General features: G+C 43.8%; 1 protein-coding gene across 2 annotated transcripts in view; it reads right to left on the bottom strand.

The window, feature by feature from the left end:
* Positions 1-14,628: 14,628 nt before the first annotated feature.
* SNX4 (sorting nexin 4) overlaps positions 14,629-20,560 on the bottom strand; it is a 36,498-nt gene continuing 30,566 nt past the window's right edge. For both annotated transcript variants that reach the window (XM_061370000.1, XM_061370001.1), the window contains 4 exons: positions 19,456-19,555; positions 18,496-18,641; positions 16,974-17,088; positions 14,629-16,561 (listed from right to left, as the gene is read on the bottom strand). In XM_061370000.1, the coding sequence (XP_061225984.1) occupies positions 16,514-16,561; positions 16,974-17,088; positions 18,496-18,641; positions 19,456-19,555 (409 nt within the window). In that variant the 3' untranslated portion in view covers positions 14,629-16,513. The remainder of the gene's footprint in view (positions 16,562-16,973; positions 17,089-18,495; positions 18,642-19,455; positions 19,556-20,560) is intronic.

The following is a 20,560-nucleotide window of genomic DNA, read 5'->3' as shown; positions in this document are numbered from 1 at the left end:
CCATAGATGACCTGGTTATCAGCAGCAGGGTTTTTTTGACATGAGAGCTAGCCATGTAACACCACCAGGCTACTTTCAGCTAACAGCACTGATGTGATTTTCAAATTGTACATGACTTCCAAGTAGCTTGACAGAAGAGCACCATTTCTCCTGGTCTAGAGCTTACAGGCTGTAGAGCATCACAGCTGGCATGGCATTTGTGAAGTCCCTTTCACACTGACATAAGCCTCCAGAAGACTTCATTGAGGAATAAGGAGAACTAACCGTGTCGTGCAGGCAAGACCCTGAAGGAAGACAGCACATCCTCACATTTTGTGCCCCAGCAGATTCAGAAAGCCTGGGAGGTTGGTCAGGAAGCAGACCCATACAACACCAACTCAGAAAGCCTCCAGAACAGCAATTACTGCCTGCTTGGGAAATCCAGGGAGCTTGGCTAAGCCTTAAGGACAACCTAAAATGAAAGTGATCAGAACAACATCAGAACGGTTGACTGTGGGCTGGGGACATCCCAGGCGATAAAGGCTGTTTGGCAGTTGCTGCTTTCCATCTGCAAAGCAGATGAGACTTCAATGCTAAGGATAATTTAAAAGTCAAATAAATGATTTAAAATGGCTTGTAATAAATAAAACCATGTTTCTTTTAAAGTAAACTGCCCTTGTTTGCTGGCTGGATGCTTGCACACCAAGCCAGACAAGCAGATGAAGAAAAACTGGTCCCTGGGAGCAAGAGGAGGCTCTTATCCAGCCTGAGAGGAGCTGCAGTAAATGATGGAAGAAACATCCCATCAGTGCTTCAAAGGATGAGTGGGAAAGGAGCTGGTGAGTGAATGAAAGCATGTAACTGGAGAGGACTGGATCTCTCTGTGGGTCAAAGCAGTGGGGGAAGGCTTGTCCAAGACCAGAAGCAGCTTGCCTTTCCTGCAGCCCCTCCAATGAGCTGATGAGCATTGTGGAGCTTCAGGTGGTTGTGCAGTTGGTCCTAACTGCTGGACAAAATTAACTCTCAGTTTTCAGAAGCCAGAGGCACAGAGGAAATCGACCCTGATAAAATACCTAGCAGATAAGCTTGTCAAAAATAAATAAATAGGGGCAGGAGATTCTGGGTCACTCATTGACTACGAAAGGGAAAACCCAGCAAGGTGACCCAAAATCCATACATCTCCAGGGGAAAAAATTAGCTTTTTTTTAGGAAAGAGAAAAATCAACATATTATCAAAGACTCCTTATCAACACCAGTAGATGCAAGCTGACAAGGTGAAATCAATACCACCTATTGGAATAGTTAGGCATGAAAAAAAGCTACGGCTTCCTTTGAAAAATATGTATTTAGATGTTGATCAAGGATACTTTCATTTTGTCAGCTTGGCCATTTTTGATCACCTCACTTAGCATACTGAAGTAAAGACATGATAGTCGATATCATTCCTAATTGCATGTGAGGTGGCAATATTTTGCAGATTGGTTCCTGCTTGGGAAATGTGTCTGTTTGTAGTACAGCCCACTTATGTGCTAAAATGGCCGCTTTTTCCTCACAGTTTACAGAGACGTTTACAAAGCTGGAGCTGTCAAAAAAGAAAACATCTTGTGCTATAGCTGTGCATACTGATGAGTAGTCTTAATGGTGGTGAATTTTTCATGTAAAAATCAGTAAGTCAGTGTCCTTAGGAAGGAAGAAAACCACGTCGTATTTAGTGCCAAAGTAGAGAATTGAAACCATTTGGGAGAGATGGTGAAAAAAAACCACCACAAAACAGATTAAAAACAACCCCAAAAATCCACACAAAGCAAGTTCAAATAATCACTTTTCTCTTAGCTAGAATGTGTTATTGATGTAAGTTATGTTGGTAATCCAAGTTATCTGAATCACAAGTAAAGAACTAGAAGAGTAGGGTATAGCACTGAGTGAGGCAGCATGAAAATATTAAATGCTAAAATAGCAAACGGACTGGGTCAAAACAGAAAGAGGATGTCACTGTGTCTTGACCACAGAAACATTGACCATAGACATGTAAAATGGTCAATATTGCAGCTTCAAATTTTAGTCCAGAGAAAGATGATTTTCATAACAACTTGGAGCTATAAGCACACGTCGTTTGAAACTAAAATAGAAGGCAGAAAAGGCTCAATAATTGCACTTGACCTTGCAGGAGCTGTATCCTGAAGCCAGTGATGAACACCAGCCACCCACAGTTACATCAGGTCAAAATTCCTACAAGGGGGCAGCTCAAGGTCATACAGCCCTTTAAAACACAACAGAGAGCAAAAAACCCCAACACAGAGTTGTCTGTCCATCCTCAAGTCTGTTGTTAGATGTAACAACACAACCACCAACAGGAATATGATGTTCCTGATCTCTGATGCTGAACTTGCACATCCTCTTGCCATTCCATGTAATTTGTCTGGTATTTTAGGTACAGCTAAATTGACAAATGAAGGAACATTAACCTGAAATCAGGCACTGCAGCCAGGGAACCTGGGGATGAAAGAGGGAGAGCAGGGAGCTGCTGTGATCCTTCCCTGTGGTGTGCCTGACCCTGACAAGGAGCTGCTAGTAAAAGCACCACTTTGCACGGTCAGGCTGTCCCTTTGTGTTTGCATAGTCTCCAGTGAGGATCGTGGTTTCGGTGTCCAGAAAGAGAAACCAACTTCTTTGTACAGTGCAAGTTTTTTTCACATGTATAGTAAAGCCTGTAGTAGCAAAACATCCACAACACAGAGCACACACCTAAATGAATTAGCAAGTTTTTGTGATTCGTCTTAAATCAGTTGTTCCCTTTTCCTCTTAGTAGGTCTTAAGTTTAAAGAAATTTGCATCAGAGTGTGAAAAAGAAATCTCAATCACCTGCTAGAAAATGAGATGCTGGTCATTAAACATTGCACTTAATTTAATTGTCATCACGTTGGGGTAAGAGCAGTGATGCTGGTGCAAATTGCAGTTGACTTGTTCACAGAGTACTCAAACTACACAAAATGTCCCCATTTGATCCCAGAGCCACTGATGCAGCAGCCAAGCCTTGAAACCTACTCACAAGCCCTGTCTGAGGAGCAGCATCCCTGGCACCAACTTCAGAACACCACAGCAGCTGCTGTCTCCTGTATGTTGCCTGACTGCACTGTGCCCTGCAACCCCCTGTGTCATGCTGCCTCCCCACCTCCATGGGTATCCAGCAGTCTCACCAAGATCCCCTACAAGGCATCATTCCTATAGCCTCCACACAGACTGGCACTCCCTTGTGCTGATAGCTGTGGGTCCTGGCTACCCCTAGCCTCTACCCAATACCCTAAAACCCTTAAATGACTCTTTAAACTGCTTCCTCCCAGAGGCCACATCACAGCCCAGAAGAAGCTACCAGTAACCCAGGTTTATTCCCCAGGGACCTTTTCCAACTTGGGAAAGGTAGGATAAAATACTGCCCACTGTCACATCACTAACCACACTAAATTGTACCTAAGTTTTATTCTAGGTCCTTTATAAGACTCACTGTGTTTGCAATTAACAAAAAATACGAATAGCCAGGGTACAGCAAACCTGGCACCAGGAAAACAGGACCATGCTGGCTGCAGCACCCCCTCTGTGGTATGAAATAAAGGGTTACTGAGGGTGAGGATGAAGAGGAAGCTGCAGCCAGGAGCTGGAGGAGTAAATCTGGCATCATCTGGCAAGTAATAAGAAGAGGCAGTAAGAAAAGCAGAGGAGGTGAGGGAGAGCAAAGTGGGAGCCAACCCACAGGCACCTTTTGGAGACGTCACACGTCTGTCAAGCAGCTGCCCTCCAGCCCCTGCTGGACACAGTATTCTCCCAGCCAGCAACAGTGGCGGTCCCCGTTCCCCAGCAGCTCCAGAAGGAAGGAGAAGTCGCCGGGGCCATGGGCTGTCCCAGACCATGCTCACAGAAAGGAGGCTCCCATGACAGCTGGCATGTTTTCTGAACCAGTCGCACATCCCGCGAGTTACCACATCTGTGGTTGGAGAGCACTGGTTAAACTGCCAGAGGAAGGGACTATGAGTAGCTGCCATCTGCAGCAAGGCAGTCACAGAGCAGGGCAATCCAGACAATGAACAAAATACAGGTGATTTCAGCCCAGAAGGGCCTTACCCGACATCTCATTAATTACAGGCTAGTCACGTGCTTCGTTGCACAACCTGAAGTAGAATCCCACAGCAGGTTTTCTCCTCCAGATGCACAGCACCAGGCACTGAGCTGGTACGAAATGCAAAGTTAGAGAACCATGGTGTGAAGAGAGAACTTACCTTCAGCTTATTTCCTAAAGTGGTGAGGCTGTGGGAGCCACAGCACTGGGCACTTCATCGCTCCATTTCCCCTTCCTCCCCCCATAACTTCTGCAGCTGCCAGGCAAAGTCAGGCAGGTTTGCACCTCCCTGGCCTTGGGGGATGCTCCAGTGCATTCCATTCTACATGGGAAGGTGTCTAAAGAGCAGCCACTACAACCTTAGGGGACAGTCCTTAACCTGTGAAGGACTCTCCTCAAGGGGTGGAAAAAGTCAATTGTGTTTGCAGCACAGTGGGACACAAGTCTAAGCCCCTCCTATTTAAGGATGCCAGCCAGTCCCAGTGCATCTCATAATGGCACCAACTTGCAACAAGAAATAACTCAGACATGACAAAAAGACTGTGGACATTGCCAGTGTCCCACCCAGGCAGTGAGCAGAGGAGACACAGTCCTGGGTGCACACAGGGAAAATATGCAACATGTGCAGCTCCACAGGCAGCACAGCCCAGATTGGTACTGCTCGTCTCCATCTCCTCCCTGCTGAGCACAGAGGCACCCAGGAACCAAGGACAGCCTCTGCTGCAGCCCCACCAGTGTTGCATTAAATGAACTACTAGCAACTGAACCCATTCCTCTCCTTTTCCTGCTTTGTGCTGTAGACACCCGAAGTGGAGGATGGAGGTGGCTAACTAGCACATACTCATCCTTCTGCAGTTATTTCTGATTCACCTGCCCCTACCCTCAATTTAGCAGCCCAGCCTAAAGACACATCACAGATTATTTGCATTGAGCAGACCCATGCATGTGTGGCAGTCACTGGATGAGCTCCTGAATCTCAGGATTTATGGTCACTTCCACAACACCAGTGCCATGACCTAATGACTAACACCAGTGGCATGGACTAATTCTGCAGCTTAGCTCCTTCAGGTGATCTGAAAAACGGCAGAAATAGCAAGGATGAGGCAAAGAGCATGTCACAGAGAGATACATTATCAAACAATTGGAGGGGAAAAAATGCAAACCCGAAGAAAAACGAGGGCTTGACTGTACCTGGGATTATGCAAGAGGAGGGAAGAGGCATCTCCTACTCAGGTGGCAGAAGTCAGCACAGCAGAGGGCTGCAGAAGAGATGAGTACCTTGGCTGCACGCTCTCTGCCCTGGGGCGTTTTGTTTTTTTCTAAGCAGAAGGTACAAGTTCAGGCTCTGCTCCCAAAGCTCCTGTCGGAGATGGTCCCCAGCCAAGCAGGAGATCCAAAAAGCCTCTCAGAGCAGCTGGAACAAAGCTTTGCATCTGGAGCCACGTTTGACTGAAAAGCTCAAATCTGTGCACTCCAAACGCTGAGGAAGTTTGGATGAGAGTGGAAATGCAATGGCCAACATCTGCCTCTCCTCTGACAGGTTAGCTGTAAGCAGAGAAGTTATTTTACTCATTTTAACTCTCTAGGCCCACAAATGGAAACAATTTCTCTCACAGACACTGTCCAGTAGGAAAAACTTGAGCTGAAGGATTTGCTTCGTGGCTGTAGCAAAAACAATATATCAGCCTGCAAGGCAAGGCCAGCAGTGTGTATTAGATGGCTTTTCTGAGGTTTAGATGACTTTTGGGTATGTTGTTGTTGGTTTACATTTCTTTCAGAAATGAGCTTGCCTTGCAAGCATTACTTCCCTGTGAGTGCTAGCAAGTGGCAGAGGTGGCTTCTCCTCCCCTGCATTCCCCAGCACACCAATTACAAGGAAACAGCTGCCATTTGCAAATGCTTATCCCATAACAGCGACTGCTGCACAAAAGGTTCCAGATCTATTTCAATTCCCCAAATTCATGGCAAGCAGCCTGATTTTCAGAGAAAAGCTAAAGGCTAGCTAAGGAAGCCAAAGGAGAAGAAACCCAGAAATAACCATTCACCTTGCGAAAAGCACACCTTAAATCCTTCTCTTTTTCTTTTTCTGTTTAGCTTTGCTTAGTCTCTGATGAGGCTTGCTGGATCGAAAGGCACTTGCTCAAACAAGTTTTGCTTCACGGTCCCACACGCATGGTCACCGAAGCCATTCCAGGGGCTCACCCACCATGGGAGCAGCATGGAGGTGTGACAGTGACACCCATGAGCATTTGTGCTGAAATGCTGGGATTTGAGATAATTCATAAGTATGACTGCAGTCACCTGGAAGACAAACAAACAGCATGTGTGTAAGGAGAGCTGAAGAGCCGTGATGAGCAAACAGCGCTGCGGATGGGACGGGGCAGGTAAGCATGGGGGCAGAGAGCGATCACACTGCAAACCCACATGTGGGATGTCACTGTGTCCTGCTGCCTTTGCACGCACATACTGACTCCCCCGCTACTCTCCACTTGCACAAGATCCTCCGACCCAATGATGTTGACTTGGAGCCAGGCGAGAAGTGTGGCTGATGGTGCTGGAGCCCATGAGCCGGCCCCGGGCCAGGCTGACAGGCAGCGCTGCAATTTGGTTCCAGCAAGAGCAAACAAGCACAGGTACGGACAGGATTTATTCTTCCTGTTGGAACACATTCATCTGCAGATTAGTGGTTGTTCTATGCACACGGAGCCTAGATACCAGCAGTTAACTCTTCTCTGCCAGCCTGCAGCCACCCTGCTAGGCACAACACCTATACAGAAACAGCACCCAGCATCTGGCTCCTCTGGGATTAGTGCCCAGAGCATCAAGCACATAAACTCAGGTGCCAGAGGCACACTGACCTGCATTTATCCATTTATTTTAAATTTTGAGGAAAAGAGAAAGAAACTTCTATAAGACAGGGGTTCCCTTTCCTGGAGGACAGCAAAGCCTGGTGTTTCTTGACCAAATCCAAGAAGGCACTGTAAAATTCAGAGTTTCTAGTTTTTACAGGCAAAAAGAGGCTAAAATCTTCAAAAGCAAAAGCACAGCAATCCACTACTCCTTCTGTTCCTTACTTAGGGTAGACTACATCTGAAATCTAATTATCTCTCTGCAACTCCCTGTGCAGTTGAGGCAGACAAAGAGGGTTCTCCAGGGAGCAATTTCTTCAATCTCCTTTAAACACCTACCTTGGGATGCAACCGACTCCCTCTCATGTCTAGTGCCCAACGATGCCACACAGAAATAACTTCAGAGCCTGTCTTCTGGGATATGCAAGTCCAAATGCACTTTTACACTTGGCAGAGCAGCTTGTCCTTCCAAATATTAGATTCTTCAAACACTTGGAGGTGAAGAAACATCTCTGGTGTATGTTGACCCAAAGGACTAGCAGCAATAGTAAGACCAGTCAGCAAGAGGACGCAATTTCATAGTTTCTGCTTTGTTTTCCTTTCTTTCCCCAGATTATGGCAATCTAATAACTGACCTCATCAGTGATTACAAATATGTAACAGGTGGGTGTCAGGATGATGGAGCTAGGCTTTTTTCAGTGATACCCAGTGATAGGACAAGGGGCAATGGGTATAAACTGGAGCATAGAAGGTTCCACGTTAACATCAGGAAGAACTTCTTTACTGTGAGAGTGACAGAGCACTGGAACAGGTTGCCCAGGGGGGTTGTGGTCTCCCACATTGGACATATTCAAGGCCCACCTGGACAAGTTCCTGTGTGATGTACTCTAGGTTACCCTGCTCTTGCAGGGGGGTTAGACCAGATGATCTCTTGAGGTCTCTTCCAACCCTTGGGATTCCTGTGATTCTGTATTCAGAGTTCCCATACAGCCATGCAAGTCTGCTGTTCCATTCCCTGGATCCAGAAATGTCTCTTGTTTAGGGGCAGCTGCTGAGACACGAACAGAATATGACACACTCTCATGGCCAGTTGGGGAAGCACACTTCTTGCCTGCTGCAGCATGCCACATCTCTGACCTGCAGCAGGAGAGGTTCCAGAGGAGCAAACGAACGCTGGTCACTGTGCTACAAGAACATTAGTGGTTTGGAAGACAAGTGTTGATACAGCAGTTGAAGAACTCTTGGATAACTGCCCCGGACAGGGCTTGCCCCTCACTCTGTAAGGAAGATGAGGCAAAAAGAAGTGTCTCCTAGGGACATGGTTGATATCAAAGGTAAGCAGGAGTCTCTGAAGTTTTTAAACATGACACAAAAGGACAAAGTACTGTTGGCAGGACACAGAAAAGGAAAGGGCAGAAAGGCAAAAGGCGAGAGAACCATTGCTGAATATGGTTGCCCAGCCAAACCTGAAAGGCACTCAATGCTGCCTAGAGAGCTCTTCAGTCACTGCAAAACCCCCTCTTCTCTCTGGGTAACAGAATATCATTCTTCAAGGGACTCCTTTCCTACTTTAGAACCCACACACAAAATGTAATTGAGCCAGCTCAGCTCCTGAGTAGAGCCATCTCCTAACCACTGCAGCTTCATGTGAAAGGCAGTCCTGAAGCCAAATAAACTTTTCCACCAGCTGAGCCTGTGTTTGCCAAACCCAAACCTCCAGCTGGGCTTGCAGAGCTCTGTGGTTTCTTTCTCTGTGCTTATCTCCAAACCAGCTCTTATTAACAGCTAATTTCCCTCTATATCCTTATCTGCCTACTGAAAGTGGGATTTTGCAATGCAGAGGTTATTAGCTGCCAAAGGCAGGCCCCTAGGGCAGCTTACCACCCAGACAAATACTGCCAAAACCCCCAAACCGGGAACCTGCTGCCCTGTGACCCTCCAAGAGCACCTTGGTTAGACCCAGCTCCCTGATCCCTGCATGTTTGCAGGGGATCTCCAGTACTGCAGTGTAAAAGACATCCCACTCCAGGAATGGGTTGTAGGGAGGAAGAAGAAACTTCACCTGAATTAAGTCCAGAATTCTTCAGGACCAGCAGCTGAGGACTCTGTCCTGCTGCTCACATGCTGCATGGCATTACAGCACCACTCCTTTGGCTTACCATCTCTTTCACTGAACTCCAGCCCAGGAAGCTCCACAGTGGACATCAACATGAGAGAGAAAAAGATGTTTTCCAGTTTAAAGTAACATGAAACCAAGCAACCCCTAAATTGCCTTGTAATCGCAATCATTATATCTGTTGGAAGGAAGCAGAAAAAGACCCAGCTAAGCACTATGTATTTAGCATTTTAAAGCTAAAAATAGCAGTAACTGCATCGGCAGGAAGGAGTTTGAACAGAAAGTGAATGATCACCAGCAATTATTTCTGAATATTTTAAGTAAATGCCCCAAAATTGGAGAAGGCAACACATGTTCAAATCCCTGTCCTGGCTTAGAGGAGAAATAGAAACAGGTAAAGTATTATGGAGAGGGGAGCAATTGTAAAGCCAACCAGAAAGACAAGTTAGAGGTTAGCAAAGGTCAATTATCTATAAGGACTAGATGTACTTAGGGAAGATTTAACACTGAGAGCTTTTAGATTTTGAAGGAAGGATTTCTCTTGTCCTCTAACAGTTTGGCTTCACAGACCAAGTGGTGTGTCCTCATCCACAAAGGAACCCCCTCTGCCACTGCATATTGCTGACACTTTACATGGTTCAAAGGTTAATTCAGCACTTCAGTTGTGAGATTCAGAGCCTGGTTACAATGTAATAACATGTTAAACACCTAAGAGCATGCTTCTCACTTCATTTAGGAGGATGCTAAAACCAAGTTATGATTTCTCCCAACTCACAGCTAAAGTGCAGTGCTAGACATTTGCTTCTTATATTAACATTTGTATCTGCAGATTCATAGATCTTCTTCTCAAGCTTACAAAGTCCCAACATAAGGGATCTCTGAACCATGGGTGCTGATTTTCAACAAGTCTTGAATTCCAAGAGAAATTCCACAAGGCTGGAAGAAGGCCAATATTTTGTTTGTATATAAAAATGTATAGTTAGACAGACCAGATTATTATAGGCCTGTCAGTCTGAAAGTAATCTCAGAGAAAGCAATACTTGATACCGAGTTAAAAGAGATTAATGCTGATCAGCATGTTCATGGGCGACAGATCTTACAAAATTGTTCTCATTTTAATAATTACAGTTTCCTTGATAGAGCAATAGTATTAATGCAGCAACCCACTATACCACAGCTTTCCTTACTCAGGCTGGGCCAGTCCTGCTCTGAATAAGAAAGTAAAGCCAGCCCGGCATTACTTAAAATCTGTCTAAAGGCTTGTAACTGGATGTAACTGGAAACAGGAACCCTCTGGGGTAGCAGAGTCCTGCTGGGATCTGGCACTGACTCTGCGCTAGTTACCACCTTACTAACAGCCTGGGCAGCAAAAGCATTACTGAGACCATGGGTGATGGAGATGAAAGGATTAAGGAGACACTAGAGGAAGAGGAAGCTGAGCTTCTAAGAAACGGTGACAAGCATCATCTGATGGAAGCAAACAAGCAGCAGCTTGGTGCCAGACCTGGCACAGCCCCATGCATCCCCAGCACGCTCAGGCTGTGTGGAGAGCTGCTCTGAAAGTGGGAGCATCAGACATGGCTTGAAATGAGTAGTGATGGCCTCAGGGGCTGACATACTCCATAGAGGAGAGCAGGGAACATCACACAGGAGTGGGAATGCCTCTGTGACTGTTGCAATGCCCGCTTCCAATCTGGCAAATGCAGGATGAGAGGGATGTTTGGCTCTGCCTCATTGCCCAGGAGGGATCTTCCTGCAGCACGATGAGCCCTCAGCTGTTCCCTGCTGTGCCCTGAGCATCCAGTGCCCACAGAGCCATTAGAGGCAAGCTGGCAGGAGCCTACCAACACTTCCCTTAGAAGATAAAGCAAATGAGACTTCATTTCCAGTCTATGCTCTCAGCCCCTGGAACAGGCATCATGAGATTTGGCCTCTCTGGTTCCAGAGGAGTTAAAAGCTGCAGTCAGAGAGCACATGCTTCAGAAAAATCTAATTCAAAGCAGCAATGGGCAGGAGTGACTTTGCCATCTCTTGTACGGGACTGAAGTTTCAGGTCATTCTTTCCGACTATGGGCACCACTTCCAAGCAGTTATTAAATATATTTATTTATAATTAATAAATATATATTTATAATATATATATAAATACTGCTATCTCAGGAGCCTGTGCTTTAAGCCCAACTCATGGCAGAGTTTACCCACTTGAAAGGCACCTAAGGAACCTACACACAGGCTACAAATCACAGTGTAATACATGGTATTATCAATAGCCATTTACAGCAAGACATGAATTCATTACTAAATCCTGCATGGAAATCTCTGCCAGTATAACCATTCCTTTGTATGTAGGCATCCATTATGCTATGGCTGTTTTGATGGCTCTCTTACCTCAGAGCAACAGGAAGGGAGTAGGTGGCATTTGCCTCCCTCCAGATGGAGTTTTATTCCAGCTCGTGCTGGAGACCCACAAGAGGGCGGTCGGGGTTGTGTTTTCCCTTTGACTACATCATTTTCCACCTTAGTATCCTGGGGAGGCTCACCACAGAGCCACTTTTCACCTTCTGTGGTCACTTACAGCTACTTTCCGAAGAGAATGTAATCGGTGTTATCATATGCCATGATAAGTACAGATAACAGAAAATGCTTACTGCAGATGAAGAAACTATCTATTTATTCATCACAGTCCCTGCAATGTTTGTGGTACATGTTTTAGCCTGTTTTACGGCTGCATGAGCCAGCAGGCACCCAGATCACGTAACTGATCATGCTGGTGTTTGTAGGATCAGGGTGTTCACAAAGTTTATGCTGGGTTTTCAAAGAGGGAAGCTGCTTCTCCCATCTCTTCAGAAAATTCAAAGCAATCATGATAAAAATAAATACAAAATATTCGACAAAATTAAATCTCTCCTTCTGAGCTCAAGAGAAATGTTACACCATTACCAGTATTGAACTCAGCTTTAAAACCATGGTCAGCACCACAAATTTCACTCAGATGTAGATAGTATCATACTGTCATTAGTATTATATAGGTGTGCCTTTGACAGCTCTTGACGTTTGCTTACCCCTGGATTCCACCTCCCTTACTTTATTTTACCCCTCCAAAACAAGGGCTGCACAGCGCTGCTTTCCCCTCCTGCCCAGCCCAGCGCACAGGTACAGCAGCTTGCCATCTGTTCTCCTCTCCAGTGCTTCCACCCATCCCACCTCGGCTCTCCCTTCTGTCTCTTCACTTTTTCTTGTCTCCTCCTCACCTCTCGACCATCTCTCCTCAAAAACCCTGTCTGCCCTCACACGCAGATTAACCCCCTCCTTGCCTCACCCAGCGTGATGCCCTCTCCCCTTACCTCCAAACACTCCGTACTTCTATTGTCTGGAGTTGTTTTCCTCCAAATCCACCCAAGATCCTTTCCAATTCAGCTTTGATTTGTGTTTTAGATACCTTCTGTAACCAGTCAAAGCAAAAACATACTAAAAAAAAAAAAAAAAGTAAATACAAAATTCAGCACTGGGAAGGCCAGTCAATGTAAGCCATTCAAAAGCAACTAAAAGGCAGAAAGACAGATGCTTCCCCTCTGCACTTGACCCTACAGAAGTCACAATTGCAAAACACTTTTGATAACACTGTGTTGTACCAAGAAGCTTCAGAAATCGGCAGCCAAAGAGTCACAATCTTTTTTTTTTATGCAGGAACTTGTGGCTCTCCAGACTGCCCAAGGCAGAAGGAGGTGCTCACTGCAATTGTACTGCAGAGGACGTAGGAAAAGCTTCTCTGGTTCAGCTTGCATGACAATGAAGCCTCTGCCATTTAAAGAGAGCCATTCCTGTGCCCACCGCCCCTGTCTTCCCCGGTGGCCACCCACTAGAGGGAAGCAGCTCACACAAGTTACTCTCCCAGAGTCCCAAGGAGCTGGACCGAGAGGTCACATCCTTGGTGAGATGCCGCTGCCCCTAGAAATCCAAGCTCTGCTGTGGCAGCAGAAGGGAACCCGCGAGGCAGGAGTGCTCAAACCACAAGGCTTAGAGCAGACCTTGAGTTTGCGGCAGCAGCAAAGTGACTGCTTACACAGGCAACTGCTTTCATTGGTGATATGCAAGTTTTCTGTACTTGGATTTGGCACCAAAACCTGTGCTCCCATTTCACTAGCTCTCATTTCACTTCTTTGCACTATTTCTGCTGCAGCCCTGTATGAGGGTTTTCATTACCCAGACTGCGCTCCCCCACAGAGCTCTAGGAGCAAATACAAGACATAGGCACCACAGATATGCAGAACAGGGGGATAAGGAAACATGAATTAGAGCCCTGCCAGGCCATTTCATGACAAGTGTGGGGAATTAAGACAAATTCCTTCCCTGTAACCCTTTAGGGGATATTAGAAAGCTTTTCTCATTTCTTCAACTAAAATGCACAAGAGAATTTAAGTGGTAGGGAGAATCATGCACAAAAATAGAGGGTCTCATCCCAGGATACAGTGCTTACAGCACAATCAGGTGTTTCAGGACTTCAGCCTTGCTCCACTGCTCTGCCGTGCTTTTGGCAGCAGCTGCCACATCCCTCTGGCTCACCTGCAGGAGGAGGCAAGCTCCTCAGGCAGAACTCCAGCTCCGAGATCTGCTCTGTGCTTGCCAAGGCATTCCCTGCACACCGCTGGTGGGTTATCTCTGCTTTGGCTGAGATGCCAGATACTGAAATAATATAACATTTAAAAAAGGAGTTCATAAAAATACTTTATCATTCCATTTCAGCTGGCTCCCTTGCCCTAGCTACATTTCAGGAGCAAACAGTAGCAACTAAAATATATTGACACATCAAAGTCAGGGATACCATGAGCAGTGATAAACCACCAAACAAAGCTTCCTGGGACAGAAGCAACAGCTCCATCTGCAAATCACATCATTCATGTAGGTGAACTCCTTCATATAATCACAGAGATTAAAGTTAAAATGTCTACCTACCTGCTATTATTCTCGAGGCCTTCCACCAATGTTTACTGAAGAACTGAAGGAAGCTTGTTGAGGCAAAACGTATTGAGTTACAGAAGTTAAATACAAACTGTAACTGGGAAAATGCACACTTCACAAGTGTGCATGTGTCATGTGGACTCTATTAAGCACATGGAAATAGCCATTAATTAGATTATTTCCCCTTAAGAAGTTAAAAAGCTAAAAGAGGGGGAGAAACCGTAACTGTTTGCCAAGATTCACAAGTACACAGACCACACACAATGCTTTCCTGGAAACAGCAGAAATAAAAGAAGTTATTGGACATTATCCTTAAATCACCTTTCACCCAATTTCTGTCAAACAATGCAAACCCTGTTCAAATGTATCTTCTCCTACCTCGATGAAGACACAAGAAATTCAGAAAGCTAGTTTTGTCTGGGAAAAAACAAAGCGGGGATCAAAGCTGCTTGTAAAAAGCATCTAATTTTGACCTTAGCACTATGTTCTTCACCTAAAAGGCAAATCAGCCAGCTGAAAGCCAAGATGGACAGGAACTCACTTTGAGAAACTGGAGAGCAATTGTCAGATTGGGAAGACAGCATGTTGTCAAAAAAACCAACATAACAAAAATATCAAAGAGCAATTTTATTTAGCTTATTTGGCACAAAACTTACAAGAACCGTTTTGTTCCCTTTTTAGATTTAGTACAACTAGCAAGGAAAAAAAGGCATACTAATACATTGAATAAGCTATACAGGCAAGTGAAATGTGGAAAGAGGCACCAGAAAGTTCTACCAAAAATCAAAGTGCATGAAAAATACCTACTCTGAGCGCCTCATGGTATTGTATTAAGGCACCAGTCCTTCCGAAGGTTTACTGAATACATCAAGCGTGCAACTTCTTGGTTTGGAATGTAAGAGTCCTTTAGCCTGTATCAGAGCTGGATATGCAACCTTTGAACGAAACAATGCTTCTCCTTGTAAGTGTTAAACGGCAAGACTTCTTTCTGCCCAACATTGTCTCTCGGCCAGAAGTGTCACTGTCACATGCTTTGATAAAGCCAACACAGGTTACCAGGGTGACCAGCATTTTACCTCAGAGTTTTAAGCTGTAGTGTACACACACGAGGCCTATGAATTCTTTACAATGATTTTATAGAAAAGAAATGCTGCAGAGTAACATGGGACATACCAGTAACTACATAACTACATTTAGATAACTTCTTAAAGAACAGTTAAGGACTTCCTGGAGTATCTCAAAAAAAAAAAAAAAAAAAAAAGAAAAAAAAAAGTGTTATAATCCAGAATAAGTACAGACTTTTCAACAGAATTTTACAAAGCTTCCTTCAGTACTAGCGATCAAGTCAGACAAATTCCACAAGACCTCAGAAACTTTAAGTAAGTACACAGAAAAAGACCAGTATCAGACAATGGTAGGCATTTTTCATAACTGGAAACATTCAACAGAAGTACCTATAACTGCTAAGCATGTTATACTGGTGTGCATATATATATATACACACACATACACACTGAAACAACATTATAAGCGCCAGACACCTTATCTCACTGTGGATTCTGCACATCACTGCTCTTGAGTACTACAGAAGTTGCACCAGGATTTTTATTTCAGCATCTTCATTATAACTATTCCTTTAAGAACCAAACCACTTCAGTTACAAGAAGAGGTACCACAGCCCAGATTCACGTCTAGTGTAAACAGGTTCCAAACAACCAAACAGAAGTTGCATCTGCTCCTTACCAGCTTTGACTTTGGTTTTGCTGCTCAGCTGGAATACCAGTCTCCTTTACTTGCAGGAAGAAGTTTGATAAGAAACCAATGCCCATATCAAAACTTAAGTGGGAATGAAAAAATGCAGAATATTGTATCAAACCATTGTACAACACCTCTACTGTAGAGAGTTTCAAAGATCTCAGGAGTTTGAGACTGCTTAACCTGAACTCTGGAAAAGCACATTTCTTTATGGACATGCAAAGGCATTTATATATGCACCCTATGCATTATAGGATTTCACTTTTTGTCCTCTTTATGGTGTAGACCTCAAGAACACAACTGTGTGTCCCGATATAAAACCAAAGCACCCTTGAGCATTAAAAATTCTAAAGAGCAAGGGCTAAAAAAAAAGTCATCTGGAAGTGATCTACACATTAGAGAGCACGGTGTTTCACAAGTCTCAGAACAGTTCAGTTCATACTTTCTGGGATAGCTTTCCCTATACCTCTGCCTCAGTACAGAGCTGTAGTTTTCAGTAACTCTCTAACCCCTGAATTATTTGCTACCGCACATAAAACATGCCACAGAAGTGGCAATCAGGGCTAAACATTTAATGACATGTCCTTTTTGTCCTTGTGTAACAATTACAATCAGCAGAAAGAAAAACTATTCACTCAACTCATTTATTTCATGATTTGTAAGTCACGTAGCAACTTAACATTGGTGTTATACATTTGTGCTTCTGTTCTCTGGCACTTGGAGGAGGAATTCATTTCCAGATAATTACATCTTGCTGAAGCATTCCTTTGCATTTGTCCAAACTTGAATTCCCTTAAAAAAAAAATTTAAAAAATTAAACATCTAGAGGTGGAAATACACTTTGTTTGCAAACCTCATCAACAGACTTCCTTCTACAGAAGACTCTATAAAAAAGTTGCAAAAAACTTCATGCAAGAATAAGGCAGAGACCACACTGGAACTGGACCACACTGCCTATCAGATACATATGTATGTCTCTTTGTGTGTGTATACATATATATATATATATGTGTGTGTGTGTGTATATACACATATCAACATTAACATGTCACTGAATTACAGTAGGATGGAATACATGGGAGGTTTTACACTAGTGACTTCCAACCTTCTGTGACTGCAATGTTCCTAGTTATTGAAAGTTTTCATCTGATCCCCTGCTGATATGATAAATACACCCGCCTGGCCTTTCACAAACTAAACATACCTTTTTGCACATGCTAATCTGCATAACAGCATAGCTTATAAGCGCCTCCTTCAAATCATGATTCTTTTGCTCTTTAAACCGTTCAATGTCAGCCCAGGCACTTTTCACAAAGTCTCTGGAATTAAAAGCAATTATTTCTGTTAGCAAGTGTTTTACATGTTCCATCCTCTGCTCATCTCCCTTCCTTTGGACCCTCAACAGACAAGCCATATATGACAACCCATCTTCCAGCCAGTAAACCAGGTCCTGTAGTTACTATGCATGCCACAAAAAGGACATGCTTCATTTTATAACTGGCTCTACTACCTAATTCTACATCTTCTTAAGGTTTTGAAAACAGAGAATCAGTTTCACAGGATGAGTTCGGACTGGTTGGTTGGTCTGTCAAGATTTTTTTCCCCAGTAAGAATCACTGACACAGAATCAGCATAATCCAGAATACACTTTTTCCCTCAGATTCTGTTGGGGTAACCACGTATCCATGCTAACATTCAGCACATACAACATTGCATGTTTCTTTTTCAATAGTCAAGTCAAAATCTTAAGTCTTTCCAATGTGAAAACTTGCCTGTCATCAGGATGCGAGACATTTAAGTACAACAAACACAATGAAAATTTGACTTAATTCACTTCAGGAATTTTGTTGGTTTGGGGAATATGTCTTTAGATCTCCTTAACTAAAATGGAAGTAGATTTCTGTAATTCATAGCTTTCATTTTTGCTGGACTATAGGTACAATTATTCACTTGAAAATTGCTTCCAGAGCTACAAAAGCACATCTCCAGTACTTCTGTCAAAATGATTAAGAAATTGCATTTACTGAAAGTCTTCATGAACTACTATTATCTTTCCAGCTCTAATCCTAACATATTAGGAGATCCCATCTTTACCCCTTGTGCTACACAATGAACGTGTGCTGACACAATCACATTGCTTTAGGAATGTTAGCTCCTGTTTTACATGTAAGGTCCTTTCCAACCCTAACCGTTCTATGATTCTATGTTTGCATTCCTGAAGAATATTTCATTAGAGTACCAAGAAGCAGCTACTCAAACACAACTTGTGAGAACTTCCAGTCTCTTTGAAACAGGAGTTTGTCGTCCTCCATATAAGAAGTTGCAGAATATGAGCTCAGGCCCCATCCACATAAACCAAATTAAATACTGTATTTGCAGCAAATCAGCTTTTGAGTCTTAGGCTATTCAGTTGCAGACCTACAAGCCCACCTGCTAAACAAATTACTAGCTGAACATAAAAGCATGCAAGTCAGTCATTAGAGTAGGCTCAGTAACTGGGAAAGTCATCAGGTTTTACATAACCCATACACTCAGACCAGAAGCTAACTACATGTACTGTACTTTATTTCACAACTTGCAGCTGACAGGAGCTTTTATAGACAGCTCATAAACACCAAGAATATATTAAAAACACTTATAAAATGCAAACACCTTCAAATGCACCAGTCAAGGACTTTTGCTAAGACAAGCCTTGTGTTTTCTTTGAAAAAGGAAAGCCCATTTACCTGCCCTCCAAATTTTTAGACTTCAGTTGTTCTTCTCCTTCCTGTATCTGCTCTTCTAGAACCTTTAACTTGGCTTCCCTCTGCTCAGGGGTTTCCTGCCCAAAGAGCTTGCTGGTCATCCCTTTCAGGGAGAACGTTCTCACAGTCTACAAAAAGCAGAGACACTCTAGGTTTGGGATTCCTGAGCACAGCCACAAGACATTATGTGATTTTTAACAGCATTTGGGCTTATTATTCAGCTGACTTTTTTGCTTTTACTTCCAATTCATGAATGAAATTTTCATTAATAGGTAACTTATGAGACGTGTGGTGGCTCATATTAGCTCGAGCGAAGTGGGAAGGCAGTAATTTGATGTTCAAACTCTTCAAGGCTGATCCGTGGATGGGACCATAAATGAGTTATTCTACTGATACAGGCAGCCTTTCAGAGCAGTTTTCCTACAGAAGTAGGAAGGAAACTATGCCTTGCGTTCTGTATGAGAAAGAAAAGCCATAAAGTAGTCCATCAATAGATTCAACAGCAATATTAAGAAGTCTGAGCACTTTTTTAAAATTACCACTTTCAGATGATGTTTTCTGTAACATTATCTTCCATATAAAAGGGACTAACAGCATATATGAGTAACATCCACCTCTCAAAAGGCAGAGGAATCCTTTCATAATTCCCAATGTTTTGACCTTTAAGATAGAGTTGTTCACGTTATTCTGCTCAGGTCATATTTCCTGTAACCCTTTACTTGCTCAGAATTCAATAAAAGAAGTTTGGTACAAACAGCTTACGTCACCAAGAACCAAGTCAGTTTAAAACCTTAGATGCTTACAGCTCATATGATACCACTTCTTCTTAGCAGCAGCCAGCATGTTAGTGCCATTTAAATGTCATTCTAAGTAACTTGGCTCAAAGAAAAAATAAATTTAAAAAACGAGGCATCTTGGAGAAGAAAGTGGAAAAAGACTCACTCCTGTTGCCAGCTCCTCACACTGCTGCTTCTTTGATGTTAGGTCCTGTGCAGCCATTTCCAAGTCATACTGCATCAGTTCGTGTTTCCTGCAAACTGCCCTGAAAAGTAAGAAATGAAAGCTCTGTCACATAATACTTGTTTTGCTACGTCTCCCTAAATTCAAACTTCACAAATCATAGAATCATAGAATAGTTAGGGTTGGAAAGGACCTTAATATCACCTAGTTCCAACCCCCCTGCCATGGGCAGGGACACCTCACACTGAACCATATCACCCTAGGCCTTGTCCAACCTGGCCTTGAACACTGCCAGGGATGGAGCATTCACAGCTTCCCCGGGCAACCCATTCCAGTGCCTCACCACCCTCACAGGAAAGAATTTCCTCCTTATATCCAATCTAAACTTCCCCTGTTTCAGTTTTAACCCATTACCCCTTGTCCTAACACTACAGTCCCTAATGAAGAGTCCCTCCCCAGCATCCCTACAGGCCCCCTTCAGATACTGGAAGGCTGCTATGAGGTCTCCACGCAGCCTTCTCTTCTCCAGGCTGAACAGCCCCAACTTTCTCAGCCTATCTTCATATGGGAGGTGCTTCAGCCCCCTGATCATCCTCATGGCCCTCCTCTAGACTTGTTCCAACAGTTCCATTCCTTTTTATGTTGAGGACACCAGAACTGCACATAATACTCCGGCATCATGCTTTTTTTTTTTTTCCCCCCTTTTTTTTTTCTTTTTTTTTTGGCAGGCAGCACATTCTGCTATTTATCTAGCTCAAATTCAGCATCCTTATCACAGAAAGCATAACGCTGCAAATGCTGTAGTTAGGCAAGGTTGGATCCAAGTATAAAGAAAGTCCTTAGTACAGCAGCATTCTGTTCCTCTTTTCAGACTCATTCCAGGACACACTCAGCAATGCAAGCCCTACCACCTACTTGAGGACACCACTGCAAAATAGCTTTATTCAAAATACATTACAGAAAAATCACAACTATGACAAAAGGTACCTGGAGATGGTACCTGTCACAGCAGCAATGTATCATTAGATCACAAATTCTTCACAGTTTAAACAATGAAATAAGAAATTGTGCTCCTAGATTCATATAG

The sequence above is a fragment of the Neopsephotus bourkii genome, unplaced genomic scaffold (assembly GCF_033783945.1).
Source record: "Neopsephotus bourkii isolate Nb327-2 ecotype Australia unplaced genomic scaffold, CSIRO-AGI_Nbou_v1 NB_1526, whole genome shotgun sequence".
NCBI lineage: Eukaryota > Metazoa > Chordata > Aves > Psittaciformes > Psittacidae > Neopsephotus > Neopsephotus bourkii.
Note: the sequence above shows the minus strand (reverse complement) of the source record. Positions and strands in the feature narration are given on the sequence as shown.